Source organism: Heliangelus exortis, chromosome 11 (assembly GCF_036169615.1).
Source record: "Heliangelus exortis chromosome 11, bHelExo1.hap1, whole genome shotgun sequence".
In the NCBI taxonomy this organism is placed as follows: Eukaryota; Metazoa; Chordata; class Aves; order Apodiformes; family Trochilidae; genus Heliangelus; species Heliangelus exortis.
In genome coordinates this window covers 406598-422046 of record NC_092432.1, presented here as the reverse complement: position 1 = coordinate 422046, position 15449 = coordinate 406598, and the positions used below count along the sequence as shown (strand labels likewise).

Sequence of the window (15449 nt, the reverse complement as noted above, 5' to 3'; positions counted from 1 at the left end):
CCCGGGGGTCCCCTGCCTGAAGTCCCCTCCAGGATTTGGCATCGGGGCTGCGAGAAATGTCCTTGTGCTTTTGGGACCGCCCAGTTCCGCCCCTTCGGAGACCCGAGTAGCCCTCGTGGGACGGTCCCGGTGGTCGGGCTGCCAGCACCCCTCTTGCCAATACCCCGCAGAGGGATCCGGGGGAAATGGGGACGCCAGCCCCTCGCGCCGGGCTGGGGCCCAGCAGGAGAGCTCGCACGCAGCCGTCAGACGGAGGGGCCGGGAGGGCTGGCGTCGGCAAAGCCCCCAGAGCCACTTAGCACCAGGCTCCTAACGGCCCGGGGGGCTCTGCCCCCGGGGGCCCCCTGCCCACCGCGGGCTCCCAGGCGCTTCCTGCCCGGACCCTGGTGCAGCTCCCCCTCCAAAAGGTCGACACCCCTCAGGACCCCCCAGGCATCCCCTCTGCGCCGCGCAGGTGGGGGCTGACGTGCACATTTTTATTTACACCCCCAGATCTTGCACAAGCCCGCAGAGCCCAGGGCAGCCGGGACCCTCTCTCCAGCTCCCCGCCCCCCGTTCGCTGCCCATCATACAGGCACGGCCCCTGCCCCTCCCGAGCAGCGAAGGACCCGGGAAGGCTGCGGGAGCCACGAGGAGGGAGCGTCTGGGGCTGGGGACCGGAGATGATGGGGCGAGCGGAGCTGGGGAGCGGGTGAGGGTCCGGCTGCAGGACGGTGGGCTCAGCCCCCCCCACAGCCCACCTCACGCTCCCCGGCAGCTGGCCCGGCGGGAGGGCTGGAAGGAGAGTGGTCGGGGGCCGGAGTCTCCCGGTTAGTTGGAGAAGGCCAGGTTGAACCAGGTCAGCACCTTCTCTTGATTCTCCTTCACCCACACGATGTTGGCGCGGGTTCTCTCCAGCGCCTGCTCCAGCGCCCGTGTCCCCGAGCCAAAACCGATGTCCTGGTTGTCTTTCTTGAACTGCTCCAGCTGTTGGGGGACAAGAGGAGCTGGAGCCGCCGTGGGGCACCCCGGTAGCCTGCCGGGTTGAGGGTCCCTGGTAGCCGGTGTGTACCCCCCCCCCGACCTCACCTGCTCCAGCTCAAATTGGGTGGAGAAGCGCTGGGTGATGGCAAGGATCAGCCGGGAGAAGGAGAAGGAGCCACCCCCGTACCTGGGAGAGCAGAGGGGCAGCTGAGCAAGGGGGAGAGCAGAACAATACCGTGGGGGTGGGGGAGAGAAGGGACGGTGCCATCCCCCGAGGGACACAAGGGGGGATGCTGTCCTGCAGCTCCCTGCAGTCCCTACAGCTCCCCAAAGCTCCCCGCAGCCCCTGCAGACCCCACAGCCCTTTGCTGCTTCCCACTGCCCCCTGTAGCCTGCCTACAGCCCCCCATAGAGCCTCACTGCCCTACAAAGCCCATAACAGCCCCCAAAGCCCTCCAGAGCTTATCACAGCCTCCCTATATCCCCCTGCAGCCCATCACAGCTCCCCACAGGCCCCCAAAGGCCCTCACAGCCCCCTGAAGCCCCCCACATTCCCCTGCAGACCCTCATACCTCCCCAAAGCCCCTCACAGCCCCTGCAGCCCCCCCTCACTGGCTGAAGAGTGTCCTCCAGTTGGCACGGATGAAGTCCCAGACCAGGGGCTGCCCCACCACATTCCCCACGATGCTGTTGATGGTGGAGGTTGCGTCCTGCTTGCGGATCTTGGTGGGGTCCAGGCTGTACTGCAGGTACCTGGGGAGGGGGCCACACTGACGAGGGGGGGCAGGGGCAGAAAAGGGCTGAGCCACAGCACCCACCACCCCAGCCCCTGCACCCACCGGTTGAGGATCCAGGGGTGGGGGCTGCAGGAGAGCGCAGTGCGGAGCTTGTCGGCCTCAGACACCACTTTGGCCTCTTTGAACCTGGCCCAGAGGAAGTCCCAGGCCTCTTCCCCACCAGTGGCCACTATGCTGCAGTAGATGGCCGAGCGTAGGTTCTGGGGGATCCTGTGGGGCAGAAGGAGCCACATCAGCTGGGAAACCTCCCCCCGACACCGTGGTGCCCCCAACCCGGCCACCCACTGTGGCACCCAGGGGACTCACGGGTTTTTGGAGGCATCTTGCTGCCACTGTCTGAAGTAGCTGGCAGCGAGTTGCAGGCAGTCAGGAACACCGTAGGAGCAGGCTGTTGTGATGGCATTGATCTGGTTGTACCTGGGGACAGAGGGGACCCGCGGGGCTGAGGACGACTGCAGCCCAGTACACACTGGGTGACAATTGTGATGTGGAGACCACAGGGGTCCAGCCCGACCCCAGGGTGGAGGCACTCACTGGTCCATCAGGCCACTGGAGATGTTTTGCCAGTTGTTGGTGATGTTCTTGTAGTGGTTGAAGAGGGGCGTCACCTGCTTCTGCATGTACCTCTGGGGAGGCAGGAAGGGAGGCAGTGCCCATCAGCCCTGGCAGCAACCCCTGCCCATCTTGGGGCACAGCCCCTTGCCCCCTGCTCACCGTCATCACCCCGAAGACCTCACTGCGGTCAAACATCAGCTGGAAGTAGTTGAGGTTGTTGAGGGCTGCCTGCCAGGGCATGTAGGCTGTCTCCCGGCTCAGGAACAACGTCGTGTCCAAGGCCAAGGTCACATTGATGTGCTTGGCCCTGCCAGGGGTGAGGCCTGTGTCAGCCACTGCCCACCACCCACTCCCTGTCCCCCCGTGCCCCAGCCCCCCAGCCCCCCTCACCGGGCCAGGTTAAAGGCATCATCGATGATCTGGGCACGGTTGATCACAGGGATGGCCTGGGAGAAGGTACAGTCAGCATCTCAGGGTGGGTGGCCCTGAGCCGGGTCTGGGGGTGTGAGGGTCCCCACACAGCCCCCTGCCCACATACCTGGTGGTTGGTAGAGAGCTGGTTGAGGAGCTGGTTCCAGTTCTCCTGGTTGTAGTTGACACGGAAGTATCCGGTGACATCGAGGTTGAGCAGGAGCCAGCTGGTGCTATTCACCTTGAACTGGTCAGTGGTTTCTGGGGGGGAGAGGAGGGTCTGCCAAAGCTTCTCCCTCCGGGGGACCCCCACCTTGGCCAGGGCAGGAGAGAGGGCACCGAGACCCTGGTCTCATACCTGAGACTTTGGTTAGCCAGTATCTGCCCTGAGCCTTCTCCTGTGTCATCCAGGTGATGGGGACAATCCAGGTGTAGCTGTACCGGGGACAACCAGGCAGTGGGGACCATGCCCCCTCCCTCCCCCGGCCCCCTGTGCTGCAGCCAGCCCCCCAGCCCACTCACTTGAAGACAGAGGGTCTCTCCACCACGGAGGTGGGGTCCAGCAGGAAGTGGCTCTGGGTGGCGGTGCCGGTGCGGGTGTCCACGGTCACCACGGGGTAACCCATCTGCAGCGTCCAGCGGTCCATGATGTTGCTGATGGAATCAGGCAGCGTGTTGTTGCTCTTATCAACAGCCTGCGGGGAGGGTTGTGCCACAGGTCAAAGGAGCTGGAGGGTCTGGTGTGGTGGAGGACTCAGGATGTCCCACTGGCAGCTCTCTGGAGCCTCCCAGGGAGGAGACTGGGTTGGAGGGAGCAGCCAGGAGCTGCCATCCCCTTCCTACCTCTTGCAGATGAACCCAGAGGTCTGCATAGATGGTGTTGTTGTAGGCGAAGGTGTGGAGGTATGACTGTGGGAGAGCACCAAGAGAGATGGGTGGGCAAGGGCAGGACACAGAATCACAGAGTCACCAAGTCACAGAATTATGGAATCGTTTGGGTTGGAAAAGACCTTTTAGATCGTCCAGTGCAACCTCTAACCCAGCACTGCCAAGGCCACCACTGACCCATGTCCCTCAGCACCACATCTCCAGGGCTTGGAAAGCCCTCCAGGGATGGGGGCTCCACCTGGGCCAGGCCCTGACAACCCTTTCCAGGGGGAAATTGTCCCTAAACCTCCCCTGGCACAACTTGAGGCCAAAAGTTCCTCTTGTCCCATCCCTTGTTCCTTGGGAGCAGAGCCTAACCCCCCCCGGGCTCCAACCTCCTCTCAGGGGGTTGCAGAGAGCCAGAAGGTCTCCCCTCAGCCTCCTCTGCTCCAGGATCAACACCCCCAGGGCCCTCAGCTGCTCCTTGTAGGACTTGTAGTCCAAGGTCAGTGTGCAGGACACCCACAGAGCACCCTGCCCCAGGACACCCCCCTGCACCAGGGCTTGGTGTCCCCCAGCTCTGGCAGAGCCCCACCTGCAGCCCATCCTTGAAGACTGTCTCGTTGAGGAAGTCAGAGACCATCCGCAGCACCGAGGCTCCCTGTGGAGACAGAGAGTGAGAGACCCCAGGGGCACCCTGCAGCCACCCCCCGGCCCTGGGACCCCCCGACCCACCTTGCTGTAGGCAATGCTGTCAAAGACCTCACTGATCTGGGCCGGGGTGTTGATCTCCTCCTCGCGGAATGAGAGGGGGTGGGAGGTGCTCAGGGCGTCTGTCGCCATCACCAGGTGCACCTCGTTCAGCACCATCAGGTCCTTCTGCAGGGGGAAGGACCCAGAAGCCACCTCAGCCCTGCTGGGTTGGACCCGGCGGGGTCCAACAGGTCCTGCAGGGCTCCCCAGCACTTACAATGTTCCAGGAGGGCTCTGCTGAGTCAGCACCCAGGTACTCCACGTAGGAGGCAAAGCCCTCGTTCAGCCACAGGTCATTCCACCAGCGCAGGGTCACCAGGTTCCCGAACCACTTTTGGGGGGCACACAGCACCCGTCAGGGGGGTCCAGCCAGCTGGCAGGGGCAGGCAGGGGAAAGAATGGGTACCTGGTGGGCCAGCTCGTGGCTGATGACGGTCACCACCCGCTCCTTGTTGCCAATGGAGGAGTAGGAAGGGTCAAAAAGCAGCGAGTTCTCCCTGTAGGTCACGAGACCCCAGTTCTCCATTGCGCCCGCATTGAAGTCAGGGAGACCAACCTGGTCTGGGGGACAGAGGGGTCCTGTTAGTGCACTCCTGACAGGAGGGCAGACTGCCCAGCAGTTTCCCCTGTGGCCCCAGGCACCCACCAGACTTGGGGAGCGGGAACTTTTCGCCGTAGAGACCCTCGTAGAAGTTGAGGATGGGGCCGGTGACATTGAGTGCGTAGTCACCCTGGCCCTGGCCAATGGCCTCAGGGCGGCCCCAGATGCGAATCTGGAGGGGAGAGATGTGGGGCTCAAGATGTGGGGTCCAAATCCCCAGGCAGGTGGGCGTGCCCCACACCCCCAGCTCACCTGCACGTCCCCAGACATGCTGTGCACAGATTGGAACTGGCTGACAATGAAGGCCAGCAGGTAGGTGGACATCCTGGGGGTTCTTTGGAACTCGGTGATGTTCCAGCTCTGCCCATCTATCTCCTGCCGTGAGGTGCCTGTGGGGAGCAAAAGGAAGTGGGTCAGCCTGCAGGTCCCCCTTCCTCCCCAGACCCCCCTGCCCAGGCTCCCCCCACCCCACTCACTCTTGACTGGCATGTTGGAAATGGCCTCGTGGTCGGAGGGGTGGATCAGTGTCACTGAGAAGTTGGCTTTCATGGCTGGCTCATCAAAGCAGGGAAAGGCTTTCCGGGCATCCGCTGCCTGCATCTGTGTGGTGGCCACCACCCTCCTGCAAGCCCACCCCGTCAGCACCCAGGGGTCTCTGGGGAGACTGCCCCCCTGGGTCCTTCCTCTCACCCCACTCCCATCCTCTCTGTAGCAGCACATGGATGCAGGGGGTGCAGTGTCTCCCCGACACCCACCTCATTGGTAGAGGTGCCCCAACCTCATCCCATGCCCTCTGCCAGCCCCGCACCCCCCAGCCCCCTGCCCTCCACCTACTTGACACCCGACCCATCGACATATTCGCTGCGGTAGAAGCCAGCCAGGTCGTCAGCCAGCTCCCCCGTGAAGATGCTGACAAGCCGGTAGCGCTGGCCCTCCCGTAAGGGCTCCTCCAGCTGCACCACCAGGTACTGGGTGGGGGTCTCCAGCCAGGTTGTCTTGATGGCGGGTGCGGTGGAGCCGTCCACCCCCTCCAGCGAGGCGTGGAAGGACGCCTGCATGGTGTAGTTCAGCTTGTTGCTGTGGATGAGGATGAGGTCGGTATCCTCCACGCAGATGAAGACCACGCTGCTGTTGCCCTTGAAGATGTAGGTGCCGCTGGGGTCAGGGGTCAGGAAGGGCTGCAGGGTCACCTGGTAGTACTCGGGCACCAGCGTGGCTGGCAGCCTCCACCGGTTCCAGGGGTTGTTGGGGGCGGCCGTGGTGGGGGGCGGCGCAGCCGTGGTGGTGTCATCTGTGCTGGGGTGTGAGTGCTTGTCCTTCTCCTGGGCATACACCACTGAGAGGGCAATGATGGTGGCCACAGCCCCCAGGCCCAGCATGATGGCCACGATGCCCACGCTCTTGCTGATGAAGAAGCCGGCAGCCATGGTGAGGCTGTGGGAGCAGTGGTGGCAGAGGAGGCACTGCCAGCCTTTTAGCCTCTCGCTTCCACCAGGTTTATTGGTTCGAGTTAATTGGTGAAGGATTAAACGACCATCGGGCTCAGGAGGGGTGATGATCCCAGGGATGCACTTCCCTCTCACCCCCCTCACAGCCTTGCCCCAGCTCTAACACCCTTGGGGTGGAAAATCGGCGCTGGGGTGTTGCACCATGGGGTGGGCACGGGGTCCCTGCCCAGCACGAGCCGGGCCCTGCAAAAGGAGGGACAGAGCAAGCAGTCACAGCTGGTGGCCATGTCCTCCCCCTTGCCATGGGGCCCAGCCACAGCATCGCTCCCGACTTCACCTCCCAGTGCCAGGGTCTGAGGTGCTGCCAGGGGGTCCCGGCTGCCCCCCTGAGGGACGCACGCCTCACCGGCTGCCCACGCACCGGGGGAAGAACCGCGGGGTCTGGGGTGTGTCCCGGGGGTCCGGAGGAAAGCTGGGACTGTGCCCGGGACGGACCCACCCTGCCGAGTGCCCTCTCAAAGTCCAGGGTTGCAGCAGTGCCTGGCTCGCACTGGGAGGGCAAACTCCAGCCCACGGCAGCCCAGCCCCACCGGGCACGTGCCCAGGACCACCAGCCCTGGGGACAACAGGAGCCCGCACGTGCCGCGGGCCACACCCAACGCCCCCCGCCCCTTCCCCCCGGGCTGACCGCAGCCCCGACGAGCTGGGGGGGCTCGCCCCAAGAGAGTTGGGGGGAGCAGCCCAAGCCCCCCGCGTAGTTCGGGGGGGCTGGGGCGGGACAGAACGGGCACACAGAGATCCGCGGAGCGAAGTCCCCGGGCGGGGCGGGCGGGCGCTCCCCCGGGATTGGAAACTGCCCTTCCCGGGATCCCGGTGCCCGGCAGGAACGGCGCAGGGCCGGCCGGGAACGGCAGCCCCGGGAACGACCGAGTGGTGTCCGGGGGAACAGTGGCAAGTCCCGGGATGCTGCCCTGTCTCCGGCACTCCCCGGAGCCCTCCGCCCCTTGAAATCCCTGCTGACCCCTCCCGCTGCCCCGCACATCCTGGCCCCGCGTTATCAGCGCCCCCTCCCCAGGCTGCCCATACTGCCCCCCTGCTGCCGCACCACACCTTCTCCCCCAGCGCACACCGGCCCCTGGTCTCCCCGCTGCAAAGCCCCCACGGACACCTCCTACACGCGTGTTCCACGTCCCACACACAGACACCCGCGGTACGGATATTGGTGTCACTGACGAGGACGCCCCCCTCCCTCGAACCCCCCCGAACCTATACCCTCCCGTGCACACAACCCCGAGCCTTCCATAACCTCTTCCACCCCCACGGCTCCCCCACAGCACATCGGGCTCTATAACCGCCCCCTCACACGAACCTCACGCCCCCCCGCCTGCCCCACACCCACTGTCCTACACCCATAACCCCACACCGGCCCCGCCCTGCACCCAACCCGTCCCTTTTCCCGCTCGGCCCAAGGACCCCCATTGCGGGGCCCCTCAGAACCCCTGGCTTGGGGTCTGCCCCCTCCCCCGGGGGGTCTGAGCAGCGGCATCGCCCCCCACTCACCTTCCTGGGTTCAGCTGCGGAGAGCGAGAGGCAGGGGGGCTCCGGCCCACCCCGTCCCCCTGGAGGCACCCAGGGACTGCGCCCTGCCTGCTCCCCGCTCTCCGGCTCCAGCTCCGCTACGGCTCAGCCGCCCGCCGGAGGAAAAGTTTCCTCCTGAAGCTCTAAGGGAAGTCCCGAACCTCCTCGCCCCCTTAACCCCTGGGCTGCTGGCCGGACCGGGGGCGGGGGGGCACAGCCTGAGGCAGCGGGCCAGGGCAGCGGGGGTGCAGGGGGGCGGCCCCCAGGCTGAGCACGGGACATCCCATCCCATCACAGGGTGAGGGGTCTATGCTGGGCTGTGGTGCCTGCAGCCCCAGGCAGAACAGGACTCCCCAGGACTGCGGGACCCCCCATCTCCAGTTCCCAGCTGGAGGCAGCCTGGGAACTGCAGTACCCCGCTACTGTGGACAAACTGCCCCTGCCTGCCCAGCCCCTACACCCCAGAACCCCCCCCCCCCTCCCCCCGGGGTGCTGCTGGGGGTCCTCTCTCACCAGCCTTGAGCAGCACCCCCATCCCATGGGGGTGGCAGGACAGGGGATGAACCATCACCCAGCAGCAGCCAAGCCAGGCTGTGCCCCCTCCCCAGAGCACCAGACTACCCAGAAACACGTGAAGTGGTGCCCCTTCTGAGGGGGACCCCCACTCAGCCCCCCCAGCCCAGACCCACCTACCTGGGCAGCGGAGGGTTCAGGGATGTTCCACTGGTCCTTATGGGCAAGCTGTGGGGCGGTGGTTGGGGTACGGAGGGTTTGTGGGGTGCAGCAGCACCCCGAGGCAGCCAGGCCCAAGGGTCTCCCCATGCTGGGAGTGACCCAGCACTGCCAGGGCTCTCCCGGTGCTTGGCAGGGCGAGGGCAAACATTTGCCTATTGCAGAGCAGGTACCTGCGGGGGGGGCTGGGTGGCTGCCAGGCTCCATTGCCAGCTCTCACCCCCCACCCGGCTGGGGGGGGAGGGGGGGACCTGGAGTCGGGGACAATCTCCAGCAAACCCTGGCTGAGGGGTTTCTCTCTCAACAAAATCCAGCAGCAGCCACCAGTGCCAAGGCCCAGCCCGGCTGGGGAGGGGAAAAGGGGCCAGGCTCCAGCCCCATCTCCCATCTCCAGACCACGCGGGCAGCTGGGACAGAAGAGCCTCCGGGCAGCCCCTGCGCTGGGCTTCCCTGTGCAGGCTGCGTCCCCCCAGCTTGCCCCGGGGTGTGGGAGGGGGCTGGTGGCCCAGTCGCAGCCCTTTGGGGACACAGGGCTATTGCAGGGTACCCCAGCCGAGGGCAGGAATACTGCTGCCAGCAGCAGGAGCCAGGTCCCACCTTCAGTGGCCTCTGCTTTGCCAGGACACTGAACAGTAGGATCAGGACATGGTGGCCCCAAGGAGCCAAGGCTTGCAGGGCCACCTCTGCTCTGGCCAAGGCAACCACAACTGATGGCTGCTGGGCTCAGGGCTGCAGCCCTGGGTGAGGAAATGGGGTGCAGCCCAGCTCATCCCCATCATCGCTTCCACAGGGCCAAAGGGAAGGGGCACAGCTAGGAGCACTGAGGGGCTCACCCTGCCCCAATGCCATCCCCAGCCTCCTGAAGACCCCCGGGGCTGGGGCAGGATGCGGGAAGGGGCAGCAAGGCAGGAGCTGCTGCTGGAGGCAGAGGTGCAACAAATATCTCACTGCAGAAGGAAGCACGTGTGGCCAGCCACATCCTGCACTGGGGGCTGCTGGTGTGGGGCTGGGCATGGGCATGATCCATGGCAGCCAGGACCACCTGCCCCAGCCCCCCCTGGCACCTGTCACCCCCATGTCCTGGGTCTGGACTAGGGTGGGATGTGGGAACCACTCTGAGTTCCTCCCCATGGGGTAAGATGGGGTTTTCCCCTCCAGCCACCCCCGTGCTTGCCAGACCGCGTGTCCCAGCCCCAGCACACACCCCGGACCACCCCTCCCCTGATCCCAGCACCGCAGCCCACAGGAGGAGGAGATCTGGCAGAGAAGCAGCAGCAGGTTGCCCAGCTCCTTGACTCCCAGCAGCTGCCTTGGTGGCCCGTGGCCAGCGGGGGAAGAATTAAGCTGCAGGGAGGGGAAAAGGCAAGAAAATTCCTTCCAGGCAGAGTCAGTGTTTCCCTGCCAGTGGAAGTGCAGGCAGAGCCCGGGGAGCAGAGCTGGAGCAGGGAAAGGCAAGGAAGGGGCCCAGAGCCAGCCCCAAGGCTGGTGACCAGATGGAGCCATGGCAGAGCCAGGGCCACCCTGAACCCCCCCCAGGACAAGTGAGATCAGGGGCTCTGGGGCAGGGAGCAGGAAGGGGGGCTGCAGGTCACAGCCTGTCACCCCAATGTCCCAGGGCAGGGGACACCACTGTCACAGGCCCCCCAATGTCCCTTCCCAGCGCTCCCCCAGGGCTGGGCTGGCAGCACCCACAGAGATACAGGTTCACAGAGTGGTTTATTAGGACAGAAGGGCAGGTTCCAGGACATGGGGACAGGTTCCAGGATATGGGAACAGGCTCCAGGGGATCCCGACCCCAGGAGCTGGCAGCTCTTCTCCCTGCAGCTTTGGGCACAGGCTTGCCCATCCAGCAGAAGCACCTCTTGTCACCAGTGTCCCCCAGTCCATCCATGCCACCAGTGGCCCCAGAGCAGCCCCAAGCAGGCTTGTACCAACCCCAGTGAGCAGGACCAGGAGGCTGTGGGGAACCAGGGACAGGGGACAGCCCGACACGGGGAGGACAGAGGGGAAAGCAGCTTCCAGCTGGCTCCAGGTGCATTTTTACAACCAGGAATGCCACAAAGTGCTGGGAGAGGCTCTTCCACCCACAGCATGGGGAGGGGGGGAAAGGAAGGACCACCCTTGTTGTGAAGAGCCCAGGTCCAAGGTTAAGAGATGAACAGACAACCCCCCCACTGCCCCCCAGCCCCCCAGCCTCCCCATGTGCCCACTGGGCAGAGACCCAGCAGGGCAGGGGGAGCTCAGGGGGGGCTCAACTCCACTCCCAAGCTCACATGAACTGGGACAGGTTGGGCACTTTGATGTTGATGTCTCCGATGTTGATGTTGCGGGGGATCTCGGGCAGGTTGATGTTCTTCACCGCCGAGACGGCACGGGACGGAGCGGCCGAGAGACCTCCCTGTGAGCAGAGGGACCCGTCACCCCCACAGAGCCCCCCAGGCAGGCAGAGGTGGGAGACACTGGGGATACTGGGGATTCATCAGCTCCAGCCCCCCGCTCACCTCTGCCTTCTCCAGCTTGCTCTGGGCCTCCACCTGTGCCACGATCTCGTTCATGTTGGTCTCCAGCACCATGCCTCCTATCACCACCTCCTGCAGGATGTGGTGAACCTGCAAGGGGCGGGAGAGAAAAGGGAAGGGAGGGAAGGGAGCCCATGTAACCAGCTGCAGGGTCTGCAGGATGCTGTGGAAGCATGTGTGGGGCTGAGGGACGGAAAGCCAGCACTGTCCTCCTGTCTTATCAGCCCTGGGGGTCTGGCAGCCAGCTCTAGAGGGCAGGACTAGGGGAGATGGAACAAACATCACCCACCAGACCACTGGGCCCCTCCAACACCTCCACTGAAGTTTGCTCTTTCCCTGAGTCACAGCTGGAAAGCGTGCTGGAGAGGGGCCATGGGGCAGCTAAGACCCGGGATCCCCCAGGGCCACCAAGACCCCCAGGGCCCCCCAGACACTGCTTCACAGGACCACTTTCATCCACCCAGCAAGCCAGGCCAGAGTCCAGCTCCCTTGCTTTCTCTTAGGAAAGATGAGACATGCACAAAGAAGAGCCCGAAGCTGCTTGGAGGTCCTGTTCCCTCCCCAGGGCCCCCCAGGATGAAGCTGGAGGCAGTGAGCATCACAGCTCAGGCTCACCCAGCCCCCCTGCACTGTCAGCAGCTTTATGGGTCTCTGGTTACTTCCCCGAAACAGCCTGTTCCTGGAGGATGGTTAAGTTATTACATCGTTTTATGGCTTCACAAGGCCAGGCTGTGCCTGTAAACACTGGGTGGCAGGTTCTGCTGGGGTGACAGGGCAAAAACAGAGCAAGGGAGAGAACCTGCTTGGAGGGAGGGGACTGTCCTGGCCGGTGCTGGCAGCTCCCTGCAACAGGAGAGCATCTGGGCTGCAGGAAATGTTGTTCCTTCAAGATCTGGCTTCAGCCCAAGTTGGGCCAAAACCAACAGGGCAGAAATCCCAGGCCAGCTTTGTTTTGCAAAGTGAAGCACGGTGCTTCCTGAACAATCCCAGTCCCCGCCGGGACCCTGCAGCTGCTCAGTGAAACTCCAAGGTAGAAAGCAGAAGGGCAGGAGTCTCCCCTCAACAAATGGGTCCCAGCACCTCTCAGGCTGCTGCTCCTGAAGATGACAGCCCAAGGGTGCTGGTGTCACCAGTGTCCCAGAACCACCCAAGCCCTGATGGCCCCACAGCCTCCCCAGGACTGGAAACTCGGAGCAGCTGATCCCCTGGGTGCTGCGCTGGGTAAGGTGTGTCCTAAGGCAAGAGCAGAAACCCACAGGACCCACAGTCCCAGTTGGAATCCCTGGGGTCAGGGACATTCACAGCCTCTTCTCAGCAAACCCATGCTTCTCCACTGCCATCAGCCTCGTTCCTCGTTCCAGCAGGGACTCTGAGAGCCTGTGGAGCCATCACAGCACTGAAACCCCAGCCCAGGCACCCAAGGGGCTGGAGCTGGGGACCCACAGGAGACCCACACACATTCCCAGCCCCCTGAACACCCCCCGGCTCTGGGGAGCTTGGTCCCCACCATGTGCCCTGAGGTGACCCGGGAGCTGCTCCTTCCCCACACTTCCTTCTGCCAGCAGTGATAAGGACACTGATGCTGAGAAGCTCATCAGCCCAGTGACCTGCTGGGGGTTCACAGCTGGGCAGAGGAGGAGCTCAGGCTCCTGCTTCACCAGAGGATGCAGATCCCCTCCAGGGAGAATTCAGTAACTCCATTCCTCTGCTGAAGTTCAGATGATGGAATTGCCCACAGAAAGGGAACATTTTACAGCCTAATTGACTTTTTTTTTTTTTCCACTCCTCCCTGTTGCTGGCATGTCTTTTTCTTCAACAAAGCAAGACAACCCTTATCAAGAGGCACAGGTCAGCCAAGCCTCTCTGCTCCCTCAGCACAGTCCTGGCTATCTCCAGCCCCATCTCGGAGACGATCAAAGCCGACGGTTTCCGCCCAAAGCTTCTCTCCAGCTGAAGAGGAAGCACTGCAGGCTGTGGCCCAAACTCGAGTTTACCAAACACACCATACACAGTCCAAACACTCTCTTTGTTCCTTTTTTTTTTTTTTTTTTTTCTTCCCTGAAGCTCTGGTGGAACAGTAATAGGGCTCTGAGTGGCATGAGGCACGTGAGCCAGAGCCCGCACAGCTCCATCACCAGCCCCTGCTGAAGACCAAGAGCAAAGCCTTGGAACAGATCCCTGTATCTTGACTGCAGTGACACAGCGTTGGTGGCAATCATCAGCCCAACAACCCCCAGCACAGGATGGGTGCCAGCTGACCCAGGGAGGGCCCAGGACAAAGCTGAGCCACTCAGATCTCTTGGAAGACATAATGTCAGCAGCATATGAAGACCCCATGCTGAAAACTTCCTACCCAGGATCTCCATTTCTCCCCAGAAAGTGCCTCCTGACACACCAAAAGCTGCTCTGGGAGCACAGGCCCCTGGGAAGGAACTGGAGGAGCACATGGAGCCCAAACCCACCTTGTCCATGTGGAAGATGAGGTCCAGCTCACAGACATTCTCAAAGCACTTGTCCAGCGTCTCCACAAACACCTGGGGTGGTAGGAAAGGGAGGTCAGGACACGAGGCCACTGCAAAGAGCTTTCTGCACACACCCTCACCAGAAACGTGTCCCTAGGATGTTACCCTGAGCAGGGACAGAAACCTCTCAACAACCTTGTCACCCTTTGAGGGGCAGGAATTGCCTGTCCCCAGGCCAGCATGAGCAGGACCAGCCCAGGATCCATCAGGGAGCTGGGGAAGGGCCTAGAGCAGAAGTCTGCCCAGGATCAGCTGAGGGCCCTGTGGGTGCTGATCCTGGAGCAGAGGAGGCTGAGGGGAGACCTTCTGGCTCTCTGCAACCCCCTGAGAGGAGGTTGGAGCCAGGGGGGGTCGGGCTCTGCTCCCAAGGAACAAGGGATGGGAGAAGAGGAACTTTTGGCCTCAAGTTGTGCCAGGGGAGGTTTAGGTTGGAGCTGGGGAACAATTTCTCCCTGGAAAGGGTTGTAAGGGCCTCCCTGACTCCAAATGAAGTCCCCATCCCTGGAAGGGGTAGTGGAGATGTGGTGCTGAGGGACATGGGTCAGTGGTGGCCTTGGCAGTGCTGGGTTAGAGGTTGGACCACATGATCCTAAAGATCTTTTCCAATCCAAAAAAATCAATATTTTTTCTTTAATAAATCCATTGGGACTGACTTCCCCAGCTGCTCCCACGCAGAAGAGCTGGGATCAGCTCCCCCTCTCCACCGCAGCCCCTGAACAGCTTCTCAGCTGCTTCCAGGAGGCGCCAGAGACACAAAGTGCACCCAGAAGGTGTGGGGGGGGCTACGCTGCCCGCCTGGGTCCGCAGTTGGGGGGTGGGTACCCCGGGGTCAGACCCACCTGGATGAGGTCCAGGATGCCCAGCTCACTTTCTGAGGAGTCCACGCAGAAGACGAAGTACAAAGTGGCGTAGTGCCGGTAGATCAGCTTGTAGTCTGAGCCACCAAAGAGGCTGTGGGGACACGGGGAGAGGTGACAGGTCTGGGATGGGGGCGACAGAGACACCGGCCAGGCCGGGGAATGCCCCCCCTCATCAGGGTGCAGGGGTTACCTGCCACACTCCAAGAAGTTGCAGATGTGGTCATCCCGCTTGAGCACCAGGTGGAAAATCTCACGGATGATCTGCTGTTGGACCTCCTCTGCCTGCACCGAGACCGGGGCAGGCGCCATGGGTGGGGGGTCCCACATCCCCACAAAGGGATGCCAAAAGATGGAGGGCAGCCCCAGCCCCTCCACCTGCCTCGGGACCAGGGGGGCAGCCGCGGGGTCAAGGGGGCATCCCGGGGAACCAGACCCAGCCGAGACCCCCGGGGAGGATCCCCAGCCCCACACCGGGCCCCGGTACCGGCTGCCCCCAGCCCCAGCCCCCACCCCGGCCCCCCAGCCCCACACCGGGCCCCAGTACGGGCTGCCCGCAGCCCCCCCGGGGCCTCAGCCCCCCGCCCGCACCAGGTGCTGGTAGAAGCGGACGAGCCTTGGTTTGCCGTGGTTGTTGAACACCAGGATGGCGTTGATCATCCCGGCGCTGGAGCGGGGCCCGCCCGCGGCGTCCCCGGCAGCAACCCCCGGTCCGCCCCGGAAGCGGCGGAGGGCACGGGGCGGTGCTGCGGGAAGCGGGGGCTGGGCCGGGCGGGCCACGGGGGGCTGCGGGGTACGAATCGGGACGATACGGGGTGCGGGGTCTGCACGGGGCTCACTGCGAGC

The 15449-nt window shown here is 63.6% G+C and overlaps 2 protein-coding genes across 3 annotated transcripts; both read right to left on the bottom strand.

Annotated features, from left to right (window-relative positions):
- Positions 1-418: 418 nt before the first annotated feature.
- Positions 419-8720, bottom strand: ANPEP (alanyl aminopeptidase, membrane). 2 transcript variants are annotated; one of them, XM_071754042.1, is made up of 21 exons: positions 7956-8720; positions 5782-6638; positions 5424-5569; positions 5200-5336; positions 4993-5119; positions 4753-4907; positions 4564-4677; positions 4329-4472; positions 4189-4254; positions 3570-3635; positions 3249-3421; positions 3085-3161; positions 2854-2987; positions 2706-2761; positions 2475-2622; positions 2295-2386; positions 2067-2177; positions 1803-1970; positions 1576-1716; positions 1069-1150; positions 419-966 (listed from the first exon to the last, which is right to left on the bottom strand). In XM_071754042.1, exons 2-21 carry the CDS (start codon positions 6372-6374, stop codon positions 811-813), a joined length of 2886 nt encoding a protein of 961 aa, XP_071610143.1. In that variant the 5' UTR covers positions 6375-6638; positions 7956-8720; the 3' UTR covers positions 419-810. The 2 variants fall into 2 exon arrangements, with proteins under 2 accessions (XP_071610143.1, XP_071610144.1); XM_071754043.1 differs by lacking the exon at positions 7956-8720 and adding an exon at positions 6895-6942.
- Positions 8721-10408: 1688 nt separating this feature from the next.
- Positions 10409-15396, bottom strand: AP3S2 (adaptor related protein complex 3 subunit sigma 2). Its single transcript, XM_071754040.1, has 6 exons — positions 15195-15396; positions 14797-14888; positions 14586-14697; positions 13687-13758; positions 11207-11314; positions 10409-11103 (listed from the first exon to the last, which is right to left on the bottom strand). Exons 1-6 carry the CDS (start codon positions 15261-15263, stop codon positions 10975-10977), a joined length of 582 nt encoding a protein of 193 aa, XP_071610141.1. The 5' UTR covers positions 15264-15396; the 3' UTR covers positions 10409-10974.
- Positions 15397-15449: the final 53 nt, after the last annotated feature.

What these genes read in the sequence shown, in the direction of transcription:
- ANPEP (XM_071754042.1), bottom strand. Translation starts at nt 6,374, where the DNA reads ATGGCTGCCGGCTTCTTCATCAGCAAGAGCGTGGGCATCGTGGCCATC. An exon ending in CAGAGCCCTCCTGGAACATT is followed by an intron (nt 4,473 to 4,563) that starts GTAAGTGCTGGG and finishes TTCCCCCTGCAG; the next exon opens with AAGGACCTGATGGTGCTGAA. An exon ending in CTGGCTAACCAAAGTCTCAG is followed by an intron (nt 2,988 to 3,084) that starts GTATGAGACCAG and finishes TCTCCCCCCCAG; the next exon opens with AAACCACTGACCAGTTCAAG.
- AP3S2 (XM_071754040.1), bottom strand. Translation starts at nt 15,263, where the DNA reads ATGATCAACGCCATCCTGGTGTTCAACAACCACGGCAAACCAAGGCTC. An exon ending in GCATCCTGGACCTCATCCAG is followed by an intron (nt 13,759 to 14,585) that starts GTGGGTCTGACC and finishes CTACCACCCCAG; the next exon opens with GTGTTTGTGGAGACGCTGGA. An exon ending in TCATCTTCCACATGGACAAG is followed by an intron (nt 11,315 to 13,686) that starts GTGGGTTTGGGC and finishes CGCCCCTTGCAG; the next exon opens with GTTCACCACATCCTGCAGGA.